This window comes from Capsicum annuum, chromosome 4 (genome assembly GCF_002878395.1).
Source record: "Capsicum annuum cultivar UCD-10X-F1 chromosome 4, UCD10Xv1.1, whole genome shotgun sequence".
Taxonomy (NCBI): Eukaryota; Viridiplantae; Streptophyta; class Magnoliopsida; order Solanales; family Solanaceae; genus Capsicum; species Capsicum annuum.
In genome coordinates this window covers 146,289,512-146,313,100 of record NC_061114.1, presented here as the reverse complement: position 1 = coordinate 146,313,100, position 23,589 = coordinate 146,289,512, and the positions used below count along the sequence as shown (strand labels likewise).

At 37.9% G+C, this 23,589-nt stretch overlaps 1 protein-coding gene across 2 annotated transcripts in view; it reads left to right on the top strand.

Moving 5' to 3' along the window:
- The window catches only part of LOC107867949 (mediator of RNA polymerase II transcription subunit 23), a 121,088-nt gene that overhangs the window by 56,916 nt on the left and 40,583 nt on the right, over window positions 1–23,589 (top strand). For both annotated transcript variants that reach the window (XR_007055157.1, XM_016714456.2), the window contains exons 13-16: window positions 13,735–13,905; window positions 14,046–14,159; window positions 14,271–14,396; window positions 15,882–16,030. Coding sequence is in view for 1 of the 2 variants with exons in the window: in XM_016714456.2 (XP_016569942.2) it covers window positions 13,735–13,905; window positions 14,046–14,159; window positions 14,271–14,396; window positions 15,882–16,030 (560 nt within the window). In the remaining variant the exon portion in view is untranslated. The remainder of the gene's footprint in view (window positions 1–13,734; window positions 13,906–14,045; window positions 14,160–14,270; window positions 14,397–15,881; window positions 16,031–23,589) is intronic.

The window sequence follows — 23,589 nt, the reverse complement described above, 5'->3', positions numbered from 1 at the left end:
GGTCCATTTCTTTATCAGCATCCAAGTTTCATGTAGTGCCTCATTTGGTAATTGTCTGAAATTGCTGATTTCATCTCTCAATTGTAATATCCTGGAGGGCGGAAAGAAACTTTCTAGGAAAACTCCTTTCAATTGCCTCCAGTTTGTTATAAAATCGGGGGTCAACTCATTCAACCACATTATTGCCTCCCCAGACAGAGACAACGGGAACAACCGAAGACAAATGGCATTTTGACCGACACCAAGGTTATGAAAGGACTTGCAAATGTTGATAAAATCCACCAAGTGCATGTTTGGGTCATCTTCTGGAAGTCCTCCAAAAAACCCATTTAAGGTTGAGCAGTTGTATCATGGTGCTGGTTATGTTGAACTTCACCCCAGGTGCCAGTGGAGGTAGAATAACTGCTCCTGTAGCACCAGCTTTGTCCAAGTTGTCATTCTCCTCGTCAAGATCAAATTGCACAGCAGGTTGGAGGTTTGCTCTCCCTCTAGCTGCCCCGGTTTCTGTTGGCGGCCGCCGCTGCATTCTCCGCACGCCTCCTGTTTGCTGGGTTAATCAAATCATCATCTCCCGAATCCTCTTTATCAGGATTAGGATCACGAGCTGGTTGCCCGTCATTTTGCCGATTAACCTGTGCTCTAGACAAGTTGGCTAGTCTCTCAACTTCTTGTTGTTCTTCCATTCTGCCAATTAGATGCGATTTAGGATTAAAGGGTAATAGCGGGCGTCGTTGGCGTCATTGCCGGTGCGTGGCATAAATAACAATGAACTTTTAATAAACCAAAAACAACAAATAAAAGTAAAATTTGGAAAACTTGACCAAAGGTTAATTAACAATCACAAACTTAATTGACAACCATATTCCCCGGCAACGACGCCAAAATTTGATATGCCCAAATTACACCTTTCTTACGAGAGAGTAAGCGGTCGTTGTCAAATATATAACCCAACTAGGTTGGGGTCGAATCCCACAGGGAATACTGTGTTCACTAAGTATTGTGGTTGTTACTAGACTGTTGATCAAAGGTTCCGGATTAAAAGGGGGTTTTGGTTTGCAAGTTTTATCTTATTATTTGTAACAGAAAGTGTTCCAGACAGTGATTCTTATTGCAACTAGTAATTCAATAAGGGTAGGCAAACTAGAGTAATGGTTACCAAGATGTTCAAGCAGCTAGGGTTGTGAATTATTTTAAATTTCCAATTAATCACTTCAATTGCAAGATTTATTGAATCCTACAATTTACCCATTTGTTGCTCAACCTAATGAGTAGATTATCCTTCAATTCTCTCGAACTTAAAGAACACATTAATTTATTCACTTATTCTCTCATGTGGGTTGATCCCGTTAAGGCATCAACCCTTAACCCAAAGGTTAAAGCCTTTAGATCCCATGTAAACCCCTTCTTTCCTTAACAAACACTTTTCTATTCGAACAAGTGATGTTCTTGGGCTCACCCTTCAAGTTTTCAACCAGGAAAGGTCATTATTGTGAAGAAGGATTTATACAACTTTAGTTAATCATGGAAATTAAATGTTTTCATAATTCCAATCAGCTTTTCACATCAAGGCTCCCATAACCCTAGTTATGGGAGCTTAGCCACATATTTCCATAGAAGAAGAAGACAAAGTCATTATGTTTCTTATGAATAAATTCAGAAATTACTTACAAAAACCACAAGATTTGTTCTTGAATCTTCAAAAGAGAATAAGCATAAAAATGTTTAGATCTACAATTCTAGCTTGAATCTCAGAGAATACTACGTACAATAATGTTCAGAGTTAGAAAATATGGTAAAAGATGCCTAAATAAAACCTAAACTGGATATTTATATGTTCCCAGGTGTAGAGGATTTAAAATTCGAACTGCAGAAAGCCGCGTCCAAGTTGACGGTCTAACTGACGGCCCGTCGGAAGCCTAACGGTCCGTCACTTGGGCCGTCGTTGGATTTCCCAGGATGTCAGGTTCTGTTAAGGGCTGACGGTCATGTTGGCGGACTGTTGCTGGACTGACTGTTCGTCTTATAGACCGTCGCTGGGTCTTCTGGAATCCTGAGTTCTGTTTAAACCTGACGGCCAAGTTGGCGGTCCATCGAAGAGTTGAGGTCCGCCACTTGGACCATCGCATGAGTTCTCTACTTGGAGCATTCTGTTTAGCTCTGGCGGTTACCCCGGCGGTCCGTCGCATGGCTGACGGTTCGCCAGTTTCACCGTCTGTGGCCTTTTTCTGCTATGTTTTAAAGTTTTATCCTTCAACTAACTCTTTACCCTGAAACATTAAAATCCAGTATTAAATACAACATCGGTTGCTTGAAAACATACAATTATCTCTTGAAAAAGATGTAAAATGTTCCGTCAAAAGCCGGAACATCTTCCTATAGCTCTTACAATTGATGAGTTATTTCCATATGTTAGCTCGTCCTAAGGTTCCTCCAATTGATGAGTTATTCTCTCGTCTATATGTTGCCGCGTCTCCTAGTCAGAAAGTAATTTCATCACCCTCTGTGGATTCCTCTATTCTCGCATCTCAAACCATAGAAAAATGAACATATCAGCTTATGGAGAATCGGCTAGGAGGAGGTCATTTTGGAAAAGCTCGATCTAAGTTTTGTTATTGTTATAAGCTTGGACACACTTAGGACATATTTCATATTTTGCATCGTCCACCACCCAGTTATGATTCTATTGCTATAAAGGAATATAATGAGCTCCTTCGAAATTGAACAAAAGTAAGCAAACATCTCAACAACCTCATCGGCCATCCATTTGTGCTCATATTGCTCAAACATAATGTGATGAGTTCCTTCAGTAACTAGCAAGTAAGCTGGCCTCTCTACTAGTAGTCTCAGTGATTTTTTTTCTTGTGTTTCACGGTCTAGTACTCTTGAATTATTGGTCATGGACTCAGGTGCTTCTGATCATGTTTCTGGTGACAAATCACTTCTGTTTGATATTGTTTATTCACAATCTCTTCCTACTATTACTTTAGCCAGTGGGATCCAAACAAAGCCAAAAGGAGTTGGACAAGCCAAACCTTATTTCTGTCACTCTAGATTCTATTCTTTATGTCCTTCGTTGTCTTTTTAATCTTGCATCTGTTAGTCGTTTGACTTATGCCCTTCATGAATTCCTTCACAGCAGTACGGAACAGACGATTGTCGTAGGACATGAATCATATGGCCTTTACCATCTTACCTCTTCAAATTCATAGCCTACTCCGTTAGAGACCATCCAAACCTAATTAACAAACGTTTGGGACATTTGAGTCTATCCAAGCTACAGATGATGCCTAGTTTGTCTAGTTTATCCACATTAGATTGAGAGTTGTGTCAATTTGGGAAACATACCCATGCTATATTTTTATGTAGTCTTGAGAGTCGTTAATAGTCTATTTTCTCATTAGTTCGTTCTGATATTTGGGGTCCTAGTAGAATTGGTCCACCTTTAGGATTTCGTTATTTTGTTAGTTACTTTGATGATTTTTCAAGATGTACTTAGGTTTTCTTAATGAAAGGCCGTTCTGAGTTATTTTCTATATTCAAAAGTTTTTGTGCTGAAATACAAAATCACTTTGGTGTTTCTATTCGTACTTTTCGTAGTGATAATGCCTTAGAATACTTATCCTCCCAGTTTCAGGAGCTTATGACTCCCAAGGAATTATTCACTGGACATCTTGTCCATACACCCCTCAGCAGAACATTATAGCAGAAAGGAAAAATAGGCATCTCATTGAGACTACTTGCACTCTTCATTGAATCCCATGTTCAACTGTGTGTTTGGGGTGATACTGTCGTCACATCTTGCTATCTAATTAATAGAATGCCATCATCTTCTATTCAGAATCAGGTTCCCCATTCCATACTGTTTCCTCAGTCACATCTCTACTTTATCCCCTCTATTGTCTTTGAGAGCACATGCTTTGTTCATAATTTAGTCTAGGAAAAGATAAATTAGCCCCCCGTGCTCTCAAATGTGTCTTCCTTGGTTACTCTCGCGTTGAGTATCGTTGCTAGTCACTTGATCTTCATCGCTACCTTATGCCCACCGATGTCACATTCTTTGGTTCCAACCGTACTTCACATGTTTTCATCATCTTGATATCTATGAGGTTTTTTCCACACCTCCAGTCTTACCCGCACCAACCTTTGAGGAATCTACTGCTACTTTTACATCTCCAAGTGCAGTGTCATCACTTCTGAGTTATCGTCACCACCTACGTCAAACATTAGTCCCAGATGATTCATGTCTTGTGCTGGACGCTGCTCCTATTACGGACTTGCCTCCTCTTAGCCAATCGATTACACTTCAAAATTGTATATGATCCACTCGTAATGCTAACCTACATTATACTTTCTTGAGGTATCATTGTCTATCATCACCCCATTATGCTTTTGTATCATCTTTGTCCTCTATTTCCATCCCTATGATTACAGGTGAATCACTTTTTCATTTTGGATGAAAGAAAGCTATGATTGATGAGATGTTTGCTTTATATATGAGTGGTATTTGGGAGCTTGTTTCTCATCCTGTAGGTAAATCTGCTGTTGGTTGTCATTGAGTTTGTGCTATCAAAGTTGGTCCCGATGGTTAGGTTGATCGGCTTAAGGCTCACCTTGTTGCCAAAGGGTTTACTCAATATTTGGGCTACATTATAGTGTCACTTTCTTTTCATGGCTAAAATAGCATCTGTCCGTTTTTTTCTATCTATGGCTGCTGTTCGTAATTGGCCTCTTTATCAGTTGGATATTAAGGATGCTTTTCTACACGATGATCTTGAAGAAGAAGTCTATATGAAACAACCACTTGGTTTTGTTGCTAGGGGGACTTTAGTGACCTTATACGTCTATTGCGCAAGTCACTCTGTGGTCTGAAATAGTCCCCTCCAGCCTGGTTTAGGAAGTTCAACACAGTAATAATCTAATATTTCATAAGAGGACTAAGCACATAGAGATTGATGGTCACTTTATTAGAGAAAAGATACTATTAGGTCATATTGATACAAAATTCGTGAAGTAAAGTGATCAACTTGCAGATATCTTCACCAAATTTCTCACTAGTCCCCGTATTAGTTACATTTATAACAAGTTAGGTACATATGATTTGTATGCACCAACTTAACAGGGAGTGTTAGATTATGAGTCGGAATAGGAATTAAAATATGAGTTAAAAAAAGGACTGCTCGGTGCACTAAAGCTCCCGCTATGCGCAGGGTTGAGGGAAGGGTCCCATTGCAAGGGTGTATTGTACGCAACCTTACCTTGCATTTTTGCCGGTGGTTGTTTTCTAAGCTTGAACCTGTGACCTCCTGGTCACATGGCAACAACTTTACCAGTTACGCTCAGAATATGAGTAGGAATAAGAATAGATTATAAAATCCTACTTGGAAAAGGATTGTAATGAAGTGTTAATAAAAAGGATCTCACTGTAATTATGTAGATTCACAATTCAATGATATTTTTCTCCATTGTTTCTAACAGATAGATAAGGTCATGGTGGACGTTTAGTTCATGAAATTGGAAGGAAAACTAGAGTCAAGAAAAGTTTGCATGAAAGTATAAAAAAGAAGCGAAGGGTGCTAAATTGCACCTAGGTAGTCTTAAAAACACTAGTAGAAAATATGGCCCAGTAAGATAAAGTTACATAATTTGTGTCTTTTAGAAGTTGATATAGTCTGCCAAAGCTCATTTTTTGAGCGAAGGGTGCTAAACTGCATGTTAAGAATGGATCTTGGGCCTAACTCAACCTCAAAAGCTAGCTTATGAGGGGATGATTGCCCAAGTCCATATAAGGAGACCAATTACCCATCCCTTTTTCGATGTGAGATACTTATAGTTTTTATTCATCTTAGAGCTACAAATTTATAGTAAAGGAAAGCAAACATAACATAATCAAATCGCTTGATTCTAGCAGATATGACAATCAAAATGTGATATTTTTGATCTAATTACCTAATCTATCTAAAACAAATCAGATATGATTTTATCTGATCAATTAAGATCCTACAAAATCAAATCTTAAATATTCACAAATCAACACTCTCTCTCAAGTTGGCATGTAAATATCTGTCATGCCTAACTTGCTTACAAGAATTTCAAATTTTGATTTAAACAAGCCTTTTGTGAAAATATCTGCAATTTGCTGATTTGTTGGGACGAAAGGCATGCACACACTTCCTTTTTCAATTTTCTCTTTTATGAAGTGCCTATCCACTTCAACATGTTTTCGTTCTATCGTGTTGAACTGGATTGTGAGCAATACTTATGGACGCTTTATTGTCACAGTACAACTTCATTGGTAAACCAAACAATTTTTTGAGTTCTATATCTTCTTGAAATGCATTAAGGTGGAGGATGGTAGAGTATTGGTGGAGGATGGTTGAGTTCTTCCTCGACCAGGTGAAATGCATTAAGGGGGAGGATGGTAGAGTATTGGTGGAGGATGGTCACATTAAGAAGAGATGGCAGTCGTACTTCGATAGGTTATTGAATGAAGAAGGGGATAGAGGTATTGTATTAGGGGAGATGGAGCACACAGAGGAGTGTCGTGATTTTAGTTATTGTAGACGTTTTATGGTAGAAGAGGTCAGAGAGGCTGTTCGCAGGATGCGTAGGAGTAGGGCGACGGTGCCTGATGAGATACCTGTGGATTTTTGGAAGTTCTCTGGCGAGGCTTGCTTAAGGTGGTTGGCTGAATTATTTAACAGCATTTTCAAGTCGGCAAAAATGTCCGAGGCTTGGAGATGGAGTACTATGATCCCTCTTTATAAGAATAAGGGTGACATTCAGAGTTGCAATAACTATAGAGGTATTAAGTTATTGAGCCACACTATGAAGATTTGGGAGGGAGTGGTCGATTTGAGGTTGAGGAGGATAGTGTCTATCTTGGAAAATCAGTTTGGATTTATGCCCGAGCGCTCGACGACGGAGGCAATTCACCTGGTGCGGAGACTGGTGGAACAGTATAGGGAAAGGAAGAGAGATCTGCACATGATGTTTATCGACTTGGAGAAGGCGTACGACAAAGTCTCTAGGGAGGTGCTTCGGAGATGCTTGGAGGTGAGTGGGGTACCGGTGGTTTATATTAGAGCAATCAAGGACATGTATAATGGAGCTAAGACTCAGGTGAGGACGGCGGGAGGAGACTTGGAGCATTTCTCTGTTTTGACGAGTTACACCAGGTTCCACTCTTTGCCCATTTTTGTTTCTCTGGTGATTGATGTGTTGACGCGGCGTATTCAATGAGAGGTGCCTTAGTGTATGCTTTTTGCAGATGATGTAGTTTTGATTGATGAGACGCGGGTGTGTGTGTATGATAAATTAGAGCTATGGAGACAGACCCTTGAGTCTAAAGGGTTCAGGTTGAGTAGGAGCAAGACAGAATATTTGGAATGCAAGTTTAATGACGTGAGGCAGGAAGACGAGGTGGTAGTAAGGCTGGATTCCCAGACGGTGTGTAAGAAGGATAGTTTCAAGTTTCTGGGGTCCATGATTCAGGGGAATGGTGAGATTGGCGAGGATGTCTCCCATCGTATTTGGGCGGGATGGATCAAGTGGAAGCTTGCCTCGGGGGTATTGTGTGATAGGAAGGTGCCGCCACACGTTTTGCCACCAAACGTGCCTTATACCTCTCTAGGGACCCATCCGATTTAAATTTGATGGTGAATACCCACTTGCAGCCCATTGTTTTCTTTCCACGAGGTAGTTCCACCATTTTCCAGATTTCATTTCTTTCCAGAGCGTTCATTTCCTCAAGAATTGCCTTTTTCCACTTGGGAACGTTCAAAGCATCCTGCACATTTCTCATTATCTCCATTCTATATAATTGAGAAAGAAAAGCTATATAAGAAGAGGATAAGTTTCTATATGACACAAAATTTGACATGGGATAGTTGGTGACTTTTCTTACCCCTTTATGTTTGGAAATTAGAAGATCAAGGTCTAAACTAAAAAAGGGTTAATCAGAGTTAGAGTTAGGTTCTGGAGAATTACCTTGTGTATCAGTAAGATCTTCTGGGGTGGACATTTGGTTCTGATGAGAGTCCTTGATCTTTTTTTCTTGTTTCTGGTTTCTTCTCATGTAAACCTATAATACCTTTGTTTGTTCCCCGTTCTTGTCATTAATTGTATCATGAAAATACTCAAGTGTCTCAGTATCCTTATTTTCATTATTTAAGTTGGGATCTTTTAGCTTATCTAGGTTGTTATTACTAAAAAAAACTCTTTCCTGTTTCTATCATAAAACCTGGATCCTTTTGTTCCTCACATGTGAGGTCAAGAAGATCCTTATCATCCCTCGAATCTTCACTACGTTTCTTCCCCTGAAGATGAGTTTCAAAAAACAATTGTGATTCAAAAAAAGGTGACATCCATTATGACAATAACCTTCATAGTAATTGGGTCATAACATTTGTAACCCTTTTGACTAGGGGCATAGCCAACAAAAATGCATTTTTAGCACGTGGACCATATTTACTCCTATTATGATCATGAACATGAATAAATACACTATACTCAGAAACTCTCAAAGATAGATCAGTTGTCAATTTAGAAGTGGGAAAGTATGTCTTGAACATACTGAAAGGGGTTATAAAACCAAGAACACGGAGAGACATCTTATTAATAAGATAGGTGGATGTCAAAAGAGCTTCTCCCCAAAGAAATTTAGGGACTCCGCTTGTGAACATTAAGGCTCTAGTTACTTCCATAAGATACCTATTTTTTCTCTCCGCTACTCCATTTTGTTCGGGTGTATCAGGCAATGTACTTTGGTGCACTATTCCTTTAGAAGTGAAAAAATTGCTTAGGTGGTCATTAAAAAACTCTCTAACTATCACTCCGAAATATTTGAATCTTCTCTTGAAATTGTGTCTCAACCATAACATAAAAGGCCTCAAATATATGTTTTACTTCCCCCTTGTCTTTTAATAGGTACACCCAAGTTAGTCTAGTGTGATCATCTGTGAAACATACAAACCACCTTTTTCTATTTACGGTTGCTATCCTAGAAGGTCCCCAAACATCACTATGGATTAACTTAAAAGGGTTTTGTGGCATGGTAACTTTGGGATGAAAAAGATGAACGTCTGTATTTAGCCATTTTACAAAATTCACATTGAAAAAAGGATGTAGTTTTATTCATAAACAACTGCGGTAACAAGAGTTTCAAATAATGAAACTAGGATGACCAAGGCGATAGTGCCATAACATGACTCTATTATCAACTAGAATAGAGTTCAAACAAGCTGAACTAAAATTTACTGAATTGCCGCCATCTTTCAGAAAATAGAGACCTTCAGACTCTCTAGCATTGCCAATCGTCCTCCCCGAGACCTTGTCCTGAAATACATATGAAATATTGTCAAAGATAGCACGACACTTAAGGTTTTGAGTCAACTTGCTGATGGATAAGATTAGGAGACAATTTTGGAACATGAAGGACCATAAAAAGAGCCATAAAAGGGGTTAGTTTGACTGTCCCTTTCACAACAATTGCTGAGAAGAAACCTGTGAGAAAATATAAGAGAAAAATATTATTAAATTATTGTAACTACATTATTACATTGAAACCCTATTTATAGACACTACATTTCAATTCTTTCCTCATAGGATACTACGTTACAATCCTTTTCTTAATAGGATACTACGTTACAATCCTTTTCCAAGTAGGATTCTATATGCTATTCCTATTCTCACTCATATTCTAACACTCTCCCTCAAGCTGGTGCATAGAAGACATATGTACCAAGCTTGTTATGTATGTAAGTAACACGAGGATGAGTGAGGGACTTGGTGAAGATATCTGCAAGAAAACTGATAAGGACTGCTCTGGACGTCTGGGAAACCTCAATTGAAAAGGAACAAACTAAAAAAGTGATCCGAAAAGTAGTAAACATCGCTAGAAAGTCGATTTGTCACTAGAAATTTATCGGAAACTGGTATAAAATATATGGATCATCTCGAAATCAAGAGACGAGTAGATCTTGAACAAGAAAATCTTCGAAAACTTAGCCAAAACATGCTCACACGCCAGATTATTAGATTTGATGGCTGAAAAGTGGTCACCATTTGAGAAAAAATTATATGGGTAGGCCGGAATGATGACACGATTCTACTGAGAAATAGAAATTATATGAGTAGTCGGAATGAAGACACGACCCTATTGAAAAATATAAATTATATAGGTAGGGTTGGAATGACGACACGACCCTACTGAAAAAGAGAAATTATATGCATAAGGTTAGAATGACCGCACTACCCTACTAATAAAGAGAACTTATATGGGTAGAGTCGGAATGATGGCACGACCTTACGCAAATCAGATTGAAGAGTCACCATAAAAATGCATGGAACTACGCAAATCAAATCTACGGAGTCACTAAAAAGACGCACGATGCTATGCAACTCAGATTTGAGAAATTAGTCTGAAAAGATGCACGGTACTATGCAAATTAGATCTAAGAAAGTAGGAAAAAGAAGTGCGGTGGCCTAACTTTTGCTAACATGATCTTTGGCCGACGGGCGGCATATATGGGTTATAGCCGCCCACTGGCAGCGGAAGCTCTTTGATTTTCTGCCAAGATCGTAGAAGCTTTGATACCATGTGAGAAAATATAAGAGAAAAATATTATTAAATTGTTGTAACTATATTATTACATTGAGACCCTATTTATAGACACTACATTCCAATCCTTTTCCTAATAGGATTCTACGTTACAATTCTTTTCCTAATAGGATACTACGTTACAATCCTTTTCCAAGTAGGATTCTATATGCTATTCCTATTCCCACTCATATTCTAGCAGAATCGTCAGCAACTTTGACTTTTTTAATTCCTGCTAATGGAGTATGTCGATAAAAAATGGGAGTTTCATGTCATGTGATCACTAGCTCCTGAATCTATGATCCAAGAGCTTATACTAGTAGAATCTGTACTAAAAGAACATATGGCACATTTACCTGTTTGGGTAAAAGAACAAGTGGGAGTAGAAGGACTAGGTTTACTGGATTGGAGATGAGATTGGAGAAGTTTGTGCAGTAGCTCTAGCTGCTCCTTGGTGAATGGTGGCATTTCTGAAGAAGATTTCAGCCCCAGTTCTTTGCTGGTACACTGAAAGGCTTGATTGCCATGATTTTCTGCCCTATTTTTGTTCCAGATGGGCGGTTTTCCATGGATCTTCCAGCAAGTCTCACGAGTGTGCCAGTAGTTTTTGCAAAAGTTACACCACGGCTTCTTGTTCTTATCATTCTCATTTTTTGCAGCAACTAAAGCAGATGACTCTATATTTTTTGATTCCAAATTGAAATCTTTTTTTAGCATAACATTTCTTCTTGTTTCTTCACGCCTAATTTCAGAAAATGTTTCCCTCAAAGTGGCAGCGGAAAAGAAGTCGAGAACGAAGTTCGTCAAAATCTTGGTTCAACCCTGCTTTTCACAAAAGTGCTTTTGGTGAAAAGAAGTTTGTGTTTGACCAATAAATTTAAAAACACTTTTGAGAAGCAATTATTGTTTGGCCAAGCTTTTTAAAGTGCCTTTAAGTGTATTTTTTCAAAATTGCTTTTCAAATAAGTGCTTTTAGGAGGAAGCTACTTTTTTTAGCTTATGAAAAACTGCTTTTACTATTCCCCAAAACACTTATTTTTTTCAAGAGCTTGGTAGAACACCTCATTTTTAAAAATAAGCATTTTTTGAGAAAAGATAAGCACTTCAGGAAAAAAAAAATAAGCTTGGGCAAACTGGCAAAATTCCAAGCAACTCTTTAATCGTCTATTATGGGAACTGAATTACTTAGTATATTTTTATGGTTGTTGTGCATATTAATCATAGAGAATAGCTCAAATTTGCATTTAATGATATAATTTAGAAATCATGACTTCTATTTTCGAACTCAATGTTCAAAGCTTTAAATTTTTTAGTCACACATGTTTTAGATTGTGTACTTGAGTTGTTAGTAATCTTAATGATTGACTCTGTTCCCAGTTGCGTTGTGAGGAATGGAATTGCTATATTTGACGAGTGATCTTTGGAAGTAAAAAAGAAAAAAAAAAGAAAAAGAGTATGGTCTAATTTGACGAGTGATTTTTGAAGTAAAAAAGAATTACGAAAGGAAAACAATATGATTTAAGATAATAGGTTTGCATCATTAAATAGTTTGGATTGTGCTAAAAAAAAAGATAAATACTCATGAAATGATGCTTTGCAAAGAACTGACAAGATGTTTCTAGTTCATGTTTGCTCATACTTGTTAGAGTAGGAGTAGGAAGAGGAACAACATACAAAAAGTTACTTGGAAAAAAATTGCAATGTAGTGTCCTAGTTCAAAAAGGATTTTAGTGTAGTGCCTATAAATAGGTTTTCAGTGTAATAGTATAGATACAAAATTCATTAATATTTTTCTCTCATATTTCTCTCATGGTATCATGGTATCAAAGCGTTGGAAAGTTATGTACAGTAATTCAGGAGTTTGACATAATTCGTAGTGAAGCAGATCACTTTGTGTTTTATCGACATTTTGCTCCAAATCTATATTGTTATTACCGGCAATGATCAAGATGGTATCACTAATTTGAAGCAACATCTCTTTTAGCATTTTCAAACTACAAGCCTCGACCGAATGAAGTATTTTCAAGATATTGAGGTTGCTTAGTATGGATCATGTATTGTTATTTCTCAACGCAAGTATGCCTTGGACATTCTTGAGGAGACAAGAATGATGTGATGTAGACCCATTGACACTCCTATAGATCTAAATACCAAACTCCAGCCAGGCTAGGGGGAGCCACTCAGTGATCCGGGAAGATATTGGCATTTGGTTTGTAAGTTGAATTATCTCGCATTGACCAGACCTGACATTTCCTATCTTGTGAGTGTTGTGAGTGTTGTAAGGCAGTTTATGGATTCTTCCTGTGATAGTCATTGAAATGCAGTTATTTGCATTCTGCAATATATCAAGTCAGCTCCAGGTAAATATCTACTCTTTGAGGATCGAGGTCCTGAGCAGATCGTAGAATGCACAAATGCTGATTGGACAGGATCACCTGATAGACATTCTACATCCGAATATTGTGCTTTACTAGGTGGTAATTTGGTGTTCTGGAAGAGTAAAAAACAGAGTGTGGTTCCTCGATCTAGTGCAAAAGCAGAATATCGAGCAATGATAGTAGTAATTTGTGGGCTAGTTTGGATCAAATAGTTGTTGAGGGAAGTAAAATTTGGAGAAATTGGTCAGATGGAACACATCTTGTGTGTGATAATCATGCGCCCTTCATATCACATCAAATATAGTGTTTCATGAGAGGACTAAGCACATTGAGTTTGATTGTCACTTTGTTAGAGAAAAGATACTCTCAAGTGATTTTGTTCCAAAATTTGTAAAGTCAAGTGGTCAATTTGCAAATATCTTCACCAAGTTCCTCACCGGTTCTCGTATTAATTACATTTGTAATAAGCTAGGTACATATGACTTGTATTCACCAGCTTGAGAGGGATTGTTAGAATAGTAGTAGGAACATGAATAGTAAATAGAATCATACTTGGAAAAGGATAGCAATGTAATGCCCTACTTGGAAAAGGATTGCAATGTAGTGTGTAGTTGGAAGAAGATTATAGTGTAGTGTCCATAAATAGGGTCTCAATGTAATAGTGTAGATACACTAGTTCAATGATACTCTTCTCTTATATTTCTTACAATACTATTATTTGGAACGCTCACAATTGACTTCTTCGTGCTCTATTTGCAGGCAGAAACAACTGTTATCAATCAATGCACACAGCTCCTTTCACCATCAGCTGATCCCACTTATGTTGCTACTTATATTAACCACAGTTTTCCTCAGCACCGCCAGTATCTTTGTGCTGGTGCATGGATACTAATGCATGGGCATCCAGAGAATATTAACTGCACAAACCTTGTAAGACACGGCTTTGTTTTCCCTTAAGTTGTCAGAACCTTTTGCTTGAAGATCAAATCATCAACTTCTTTCTCATATGGAGATATCCCTAACTAAAACATCTTTATCGTGTTGGCATTCCTGCTAATAATTGGATACAGGGACGTGTCTTGAGAGAGTTTTCTCCTGAAGAGGTTACTGCAAATATTTATACAATGGTAGATGTCCTGCTTCATCATATTCATTTGGAACTACAGCGTGGACATTCTTTGCAGGTTGAGTCATACTATTTTCATTCATTCTCTGGACCTATCAAATTTTCATGGAGGATCAACTATCCTTGCCCTGATTGTGCCTATTGTCGTCCCACACTTTTTATTCCTCAGGATCTTATGCTAAAAGCCTGTGGAAACCTTTCAGTTTTCATCTGGAACCATGAGCTTCTGCCTCCAGATATTCTACTACTGGCACTTATTGACCGTGATGATGATCCACATGCTCTGCGCATTGTAGTATGTTCTCTATGATCTTCCTCAATTTGATTCTTGCCTTCATTCATCTTAGTCAGTTGTGAACAGTGGTGTAAGCATATCATCCTTAATATTTTGTTGATGTTTTAACATTATTTGCTTATAGTTTTCTTTTGACTTTTTCTCTGCTCTAAATTCCAATGTTATCTTCAGGGGAAAGGGTCTTTTACGTCATTTTTTGCCTTCTATTCTAAATTTGGGTTGGGTTTCATCCCCCTTTTAATATGAATTTGTACTGTCGTTCTTAATCTAGTCCAGTTGAATCAAACTGTAACATGTCTTGCAGAGTTTCTAAATTCCAATCAGCTTTTTTTTGGGCTTTGAAAGCTATCTTCCACGTTAAAAAACTGACGATAAGAACTAAATGTGGGGGGGCGGGGGATTTCTGGCTCTGAATTTCGATGAAACAAAAGCATATTCATTCACTAAATTTTAAAAATTTCAGAAGAATTTGATTAGTATGAGATGCCAAGCATCTGAGTTGGGAATCTCATTTATCTATATCATCCATGATAATGCATAAAACCAGGCCTATCTGGTTTAATGGCTCAAAGATGTACAGCGTTCTAATCTCAAGGTGTCCCATACTATTCGGGAATGGTTCTTATTGCTGTTGACGTAAACAGCTTGAGCTTTCTGCTCCACCAACATCATACATGTCCAGCTATGGGTTAACGAAGGAGGGTAGTGATTTTGCTAATTATTTCAAGTTTTAACACATTTCTTTCTCCTAATGACTGGCATGTGTCTTTCCTTTAATAGAAAGGGAAAACCTAATCCATTTGTATGGTTCATGCTACATTGGTAGAAGCAAGTACAAACTATCACTACACCTGTTGAAACAAGTTATGTTCCATCTTCTCCTTTCTGAATATGATAGAAAGACGGATATTATGGTATGATAACAAAAGTAATGGAGTTTCAGTAGCCAGAGATTGACATTGTACTACTGCAGAGAATTGCTGTGTCAATATCTGTTTCTCATAGTAAGAACAGAAAGAATAGTTTATTAATGTTCAGTTGGCATAGAATTTCACTTTGCTGTTTCCCCTAGGATGCTCTTTCGCTTCACTCATAGTAAGAACAGAAACAATAGTTTATTAATGTTCAGTTGGCATAGAATTTCACTTTGCGGTTTCCCCTAGGATGCTCTTTCGCTTCATGCACAAGTAGATCATTTTAGTTATGAATCTTACCATGATTGTAAGAGCTTCCACTCACATTAAGAATGCTCTTAGAATCTCGTAGATATTCTTAGATTTTGTAAATGTAGTATTGCTTGATTTACTCCTATAGTTATGTTTTTGTTTCTTAACTATTTTATACACCAATGGCTTTGAGGGATTAATCAAGCTTTGTTCTCTCTCAATTTCTCTTTCCCTCTCACAGTTATCATTTTCCTGTAAGTGTTATAGTTATTTTGCAATTTATCATAATAGTGACTTATTTTACTAAAATTCCATACAGATTAACTTACTTGACAGTAAGGAGCTCCAACAAAGAGTGAAACTTTATCTCATAAATCGTGGTCCGCCTGAGCATTGGCTTTCTTCTGGACTTTTCAAGCGTGTGGAATTGCAGAAAGCTCTTGGAAATTATCTTTCATGGAAGGAGAGGTAACAAACTGAACATTTTTTGTTCTTTAGTGGTTTGTTTCGTTTTTTCTTTTTGAAGTGCTTTTACTTGAACCGAGGGTCTAGGTAGGGGTAAGGTCTGTATGCACTCTACCCTTCCTAGACCCCACTTGTGAGATGATATGTTGTTTATTGTTGGTAACATCTTGGACGTTATTATGTGCAACAAAAAAGTTCCTTATAAAGAGCGACTGTACAAGCTGTTTGTGTCTTCTTTTCCCTTCAGTATTGTGCGAAAACCAACACGACCACACAATTCGTCATTTATCAGCGACCAAACCCCAGTAAGATTTATCGACAGCCGACCCTGCACGCGCTGCTAGAAGCTAGCATCCAGCGAGCGTCACACACCAGCGAATGAGGTGATTTTCCGACATTTTCCAACTCAGTCTTCTTCTGCTGAGTTCGCTTATTGTTTCTGATCACAACCCACGAAATTATTTTCTGTAAAGCCACCTGCACACTGCTTTTTCTGGTGGTACAACACTATTTTTCCGGCATTACAGCATTGTTACGATCTGTTCCTATTTCGTTGAGGTCACCCTTTTGCTGTAATGCTTGGTAAGGGGGTTAACATTAGAGTTCCCTGAACCCTGCAACAACAACAACATACCTAGTGAAATCCCACAAGTGAGGTCTAGGGAGGGTAAAGTGTACGCAAACCTTACCACTACCTCGGGGAGGTAAAGAGGTTGTTTGCGAAATACCCTCGGCTCAAGTGTAACAAATCCAGGTACAAAGAAGAGGGAAACAATGAAGAAAATATAACAACTAGCAAGGGAATAGTGCAAAATCTTCCAGAAAGAACCAATAATCAACCACAAAATAGTGCGATACTCAAAACACAATAAACAACGACAATGATAGATATTGTGAGTGGAGATCAGCTCCACCTCAACATATATGGCTAAACCCTAAACTGCCATACTATGGATAGTGCACGACAAACACCAACGGACCTAAACCCTTGAAAGCAAGGCAACACTCCTACCCGACTAATCTTCTACTCTAATACCCGTCCTCCACATCCTCCAATCTAAGGTCATGTCCTTGGTAACCTGCAAACGCGTCATGTCCTTTCTAATCACTTCTCCTCGATACTTCTTCGGCCTACCTCTATCCCTCCTTGTGCCTACTATATCCAACCTCTCGCACCTCCTCACTAGGGCGTCTGTACCTTGCCTCTTCACATGTCCAAACCATCTCAATCTCGCTTCCCTCATCTTATCCACCACGGAGGCCAGCCCCACTTATCTCGAATAACCTCATTCCTGATCCTATCACACCTAATATGCCCATATATCCACCGCAACATCCTCATCTCTGGGACATGCATCTTCTGGATATGGGAATTTTTGACTGGCCAATCCTGCACATAAACGAAAAAACTTAGCGCGCTCGGCTGCCCCTTTTGCTTAGACCTGGTTCCGCCAAACATCCTGTAATGCATGTTTGTAACCTTGAACTTCTTATATCATTGGAAACTTATTCGAGATGCAGGTCACACACAAATTACCATCTCATTATCATGTTATACACCTGAAAAAAATAATAGTTATTTGTAATAGCAATACTTGAGAGATACTGACATTAGAGAATTTAATTGATGTGCAATGCGTATAATAAATGCCCTTTGTCTTATTCAAAATTATAAGTCCATTCATTATACTGAAGAATATTAACTGAATTGGAAAAACAAAATCATTTTTATAAACAAATAAAAGAGCAATTATGCGAAGCTGCCACTCTTTTAAGTATGTAGGAACAAAATACTTTTGTGATTCTGCTTACGTTCGCTCCTAATATTAAGATAGATTGATGAATGATAAGGAGAATAAACTGTCACCAACTTACATTCTTCTTTTGTACGTGATCAATAAATTTTTTTGGCTTTGAGCTTTCTAAATCTAGTGTACTAAACTGATCAATAAATCAAATTGGAGAACATGAAACATATCAGCAGAAATTGACCTGGTAAGGCTAAGGCTATCAAACTTTTGTGCCTAACATGTTAAATAATTTGTTATCATGCTTGTTGATGATCAACATCTCAAGAGCACAGAAATCTTCCCAACGGAAAAGAAATGTAATCGCTAGCTACCTAAAAGTCATAAAATTCTGGAAGATTAGCTATATTATAACAACAACAATATACCTAGTGTATTTTCGGACCTTCTATTGGCAGAGAGTTCATCATAGCGTAAGTCACATGATTTTTTATTTTGCATAAAACTAATACCATAATACACTATATTTCATATTAAAAAAAGCACCTAAATAGTAGGCATTAATTCAACATAAAATGAAGGCAGAACTGGTTTAACAGGGAAAAATATAGATTTACCTGGCCAAATGATGCTAAGCAAAATAAGGTGTTGAGCAAAATAGGCCAAATGAGAAGATCAATAATTTTTGTAAGAAGTACATAGAGGAGAGGAAAAGCATCAAGTAAGTCATAAAAGCTACAACATAAACTGATTATTATAGGTAGATGAAATAACTTGTCGTTTAGTGATAAAATTTGGATTGAAGCATCCAATAACGGCTGGAATATGAACAATCCTCTACATTTGTCTCGTCTAATGCATTTTAAATTATGATATTATAATATGATATAATTATTATTTAATTAGTTATTTGTTTTATAGCATTTTAATTTAGTGTAGGGGTAAAATGTTAATCCAACTTTGTACTTTGGGGCTTCCCATTTATATGATATATTGATACAATGATGAGATGAACCTTTTATTTGAGTCACAAGAAGTAGTTAAAACAACAGTAGCATTTGAAAATCAGTTAACACGGTAGCATTGTTCAGTCACAAAGTTAGTTACTACTGTGCACTTAGCTGTCAGGCAGTTATCCAGTTAGTTAGAAGAGTTTAGTTGATCTTAGCTGAATTGTAGTATAAATACATGATGGAAAACATTATAAACATTCATCAATCAATACAAATTACTTAAGTTTCGCCCTAATTTCTCTATTCTCTAATTTTTCTTGGCTTAGCCCTAAATTCAGTTTCAGCTTCTTCGAGTATCTTACTCCTAGATTAATAAATCCCATTCCAATTACTTGCTATTGCATCAATTGGTATCAGAGCTACTGATTCTCGGCTTAGTCAATCATGGTGGTTCGCTATATAAATCCAGACAAGATTTGTGAAGAAATGGATGGTAAGCTTTCTCTAATCCAAAATCAATTGCATAAATTAATGGAGGGAATGTCGAGCATTTGTGAGCGTAACATTCAAGCTGATAAGTAGTTTTTGGGAATCAAGTAAACACTTGGATCCATGGTGTTGAAGGATAAAGAAATGGATCAAGGATGCGCTGAGTCTTCAACTATTAGAAGCTGTCCAGTGGGTGTGCAGCCTGAAGGGATGAGCATGGTACTGCATTTGGGGGTAATGGCCAGTTCATTACTCGTTATTCTAAGCTTGAATTTCCTCATTTTTTTGGTTGAAGTTGATCAAGTTTTTTCTTTAGAAGAAATTTCCCTTTGAACATAGGGTTAAGGTTGCTTCCATTCATTTAGATGGTGAAGCCATTGCATGGCATAGATCATATATGAATTCTCACACTTCTTCAATTGATATATAGTGGACCGAGTGTGTTTTAGCCTTGAATGAGAGGTTTGAGGATGGATTTGAGGATCCAATGGAAGCCTTGAAGAACCTTAAGCAAACTGGTAGTGTTAAGGAGTACCAAGCTGATTTTAATAGATTATTAACTGCATTTAATATTTCAAACGGGAGGATTAATGCCTGAATTGAATATAGCAGTTAAGATCCAAGCACCCAAAACCTTACTTCAGGTTTATAAGATTTCTAGGTTACAGGAAGAAACGTTTGGAGCACAGGCTAGTTCATTAGGCTTCATATCACTGCATAAATGGGGTAATACCATCTTGCCTACTCCAACTACCTTGAGAATCTCTGGCTATCAAAAAAACACCATCTCTCAGCCTGTTGTTACTAAACCAAAAATATTCAGAAGGTTTACTGCTGCAGAAATGAATGCAAAAAGTGTTAAAGGCCTGTGTTTTCTCTTTGATGATAAATATGTTGTTGGTCATAACTGTGGAGCTTATAACAATTATTATGGTAGAACTGATAGATGAGGATGCATCCTTTGATGGGAAATATGATAATCCGTTTGGAGAAGGTGTTCTGTGTGTCCAGAAACTTGATGAACTCATGACCATTTCCTTGCAATCTTTCACAGGTGCATATGGTTATCAAGCCATTAGGGTCACTAATTATAATGAGAACAGATCATTTCAGGTTTTAATCGATACTGGTAGCACCCACAACTTCATTGATCAAGAGATCGCTACGAAGTTAGGGTGTAAACCTTGTGATATATTTGAACAATCTGTTAGTGTAGCAGATGGTAGACTAGTGCAGATTATTGCTATATGCAAGAACTTGCAATGGTTGCTTCAAGGCAATTTTCATTTGATTTCTTACTATTATCTTAGGGCAATGTGGACATTGTATTGGGAATGTAGTGGTTGAATACTCTTGGTAGAATCTTGTTTTATTTTAAGGACAACTATAGAATTCAAATATCAAGGGAAGAAGCATGTGTTGAGAGGTGCAACTGGTCAGCTATAATCTTCAAGGGCTAGTTCCTTACTTAAAGGTGTAGGGTCTGATGCTCAGTTCCACACATGATGGATATCCCTGCTACTACAAATTCTGGCACTTATTGTTACAGCATTCAAGCTTCACAAGGTACTGAACTACATCCTGCATTGTCTGCATTACTACAGCAGTTTAATGTTATTTTTGAACCTCTTACTACTTTACCACCCTATAGAGGTTTATTTGACCATAAAATACCTCTCATGGACTCTGTTATACCTGTCAACAAAAGACCATATAGATATCCTGGTGTGAAGAACGATTTTATTGTGAAGTTGGTTCAAGAGATGCTAGATTAAGGAGTTATTCAGCTTCACACTAGTCCTTATACCTCTCCTGTGGTATTGGTGGGTAAAAAGGATGGAACTTAGGAGGTTATGTGTGGATTATAGGGAATTAAATCAATTGACAATTAAGGACAAGTTTCCTATTCCTATCATTGAGGACTTACGGGATGAATTATATGGAGCTTCTTTATTCTCTAAGATAGATTTTAGAACTGGTTACCATCAACTTAGGATTACTGGTAGTGATGCTCACAAAATAGCTTTTAAGGCTCATGAAGGCCACTACGAGTTCATTCCAAAGCTTGATGAATGTTGTGTTCAAGCCATTGTTAAGAAAATATGTACTGGTCTTCTTTGATGATGTATGTCTGCTCATATTAATGATGTACGGGTAGTATTTGAGCTTATGGTTCAACATCAGTTATATGCTAAAATGTTCAATTGTGCATTTGGGGTTCCTAAAGTTGAATATTTAGGGCATGTGATCAGTAAAGAAGGTGTAGCAACAGATCCTAAAAGATCCAAGTTGTACAACAATGGCTTACTCCTATGAATGTTAAGCAGTTGAGGGGTTTTATAGGCCTTGCTGGTTATTATTGGAGGTTTATCAAAGGTTTTGGTACCACTGTAGACCTCTACATGATCTCCTTCGGAAGGGTTCTTATGGACTGATGATACTACCAAGGCATTTGAGGAACTTAAGGCTGCTTTAGTCTCTGCACCAGTACTAGCTATGTCTAATTATGCATCGTGGAAACAGATGCTAGTGGTAAGGGTATTGGAGTTGTATTAATGCAAGAAGGCCATCCCCTTGCTTACATTAGCTGATCATTGGCTCCTAAACACCAGGCTATGAGTGTTTGTGATAGAAAACTGTTAGCTCTACTCTTTGCTGTTTTTACATGGTCTCATCACTTGTTGGGTAGAAGATTCATTGTCAAAACTGATCAAAAGGCACTTAAGTGCCTGCTGAACCAGTCTATTCATACTGACTTTTAGGTGGCTTGCATTTCCAAATTAATGGCATTTGATGTTTGCATTGTGTACAAGAAAGGGGTGGAAATAAGGTTGCTGATGCTTTATGTAGGAAACCCGATGCTGAGTTGTTGGCTATCTCTGTGTTAGGATGTCATGGTGATCTTTTGGATAGTATTAAACATTCTTGGACCAATTATCAGTATTTTCAGGATATCATTAATAAGGTTCAGTGTTTTCCTTATAAATCCTTACTAGGCTTAACAGTCAATTGAGGTGGAATGGCAGACTAATGTTTGGTCAAAATGCTCAACTTAGAAGGGATGTCATGTCCATCTGGCATGATTCTACTCAAGGTGGACACCAGCATAGATTCCATGATTAAGAGGCTGCAGTCATTATTCTTCTGGAAACACTTTGTGCAAGACTCTAAGAGACTTTGGTATATTTGTCAAAGACACAAGTATGATGTTGCTGCAAGTTCAGGTATGCTGCAACCTTTACCAGTGATGGTGTGTGGACAGATATATGTTTGGATTGTCCAAATCTAGTGGAAAGGAGGTCATTCTGGTGGTTGTTGATAGATTGAGCATGTTTGGCTACTTCTTAGCTTTGACACATCCTTATACGTCTCGGTCAGTTGCTCGGTGTTTCCTTGATAACATCTTTAAATTGCATGGCATGCCCAATACATTTACTAGTGATAGAGATCCTATCATCCTAAGCAACTTTTGGCAAGAATTGTTTAGTCTAGAAGAAGTCCAACTGCGGAGATCAACAAATCACCCTCAAACTGATGGCTAGACTGAGATATTGAATAGAACACTGGAGACTTATTTGAGGTGTTTTTGTTCTGATAATCCTAAGGAGTGGCGTTCTTATTTACCCTTAGCTGAATGGTGGTATAATACCACCTACCACACTTCTATCAGATGCACCCGTTATGAAGCTTTGTATGGACTAATACTACCTACCATACTTATATTAGATGCACCCCTTATGAAGCTTTGTATGGACAAAAGCCTCCTATTCATCTTCCTTCCTTAACTGGTGAAGCGTCTACTGAGATGGTGGATAGATCCTTGTCTGCTAGGGAGGCTATTATTGAATTGCTGAGTTTCCATATTCGAAGAGTTCAGCAAAGAATGAGCGACATTGCTAACAAGCATAGATCTGAGGGGTCTTTTGAGATAGGTGATTGCGTTTATCTGAAGCTTCAACCCTATAAGGAAAATCTCTCTGGTTTTGAGGACATTTCCAAAATTAGCTGCTAAATATAATGGACCTTATCTGGTGGATGCTAAGGTTGGTTCAGTAGTTTACAGGTTGGTACTTCCTTCTGATGTCCTAATCCATCCAGTCTTTCATGTTTCTCAATTGAAGAGGTGTTTTGAGATCCCTTCTAGTATCAACCACCCTCCGTGATTCAACTTTCAAGCCCTTGTTGTCCTTAACCTGACTCTATTCTAGACAGAAGATTGGTGAAAAGAGGTAATAAAGCTGTTGGTCAAGTTCTGGTGAAGTGGTCTGGCTTTGATGATACTCAAGTGATCTGACTTTGATGATACTCAAGCTACTTGGGAGTTTGAATCAGAGTTGCTTCACAGGTTCCCTACATTTCATCCTTGAGGTCA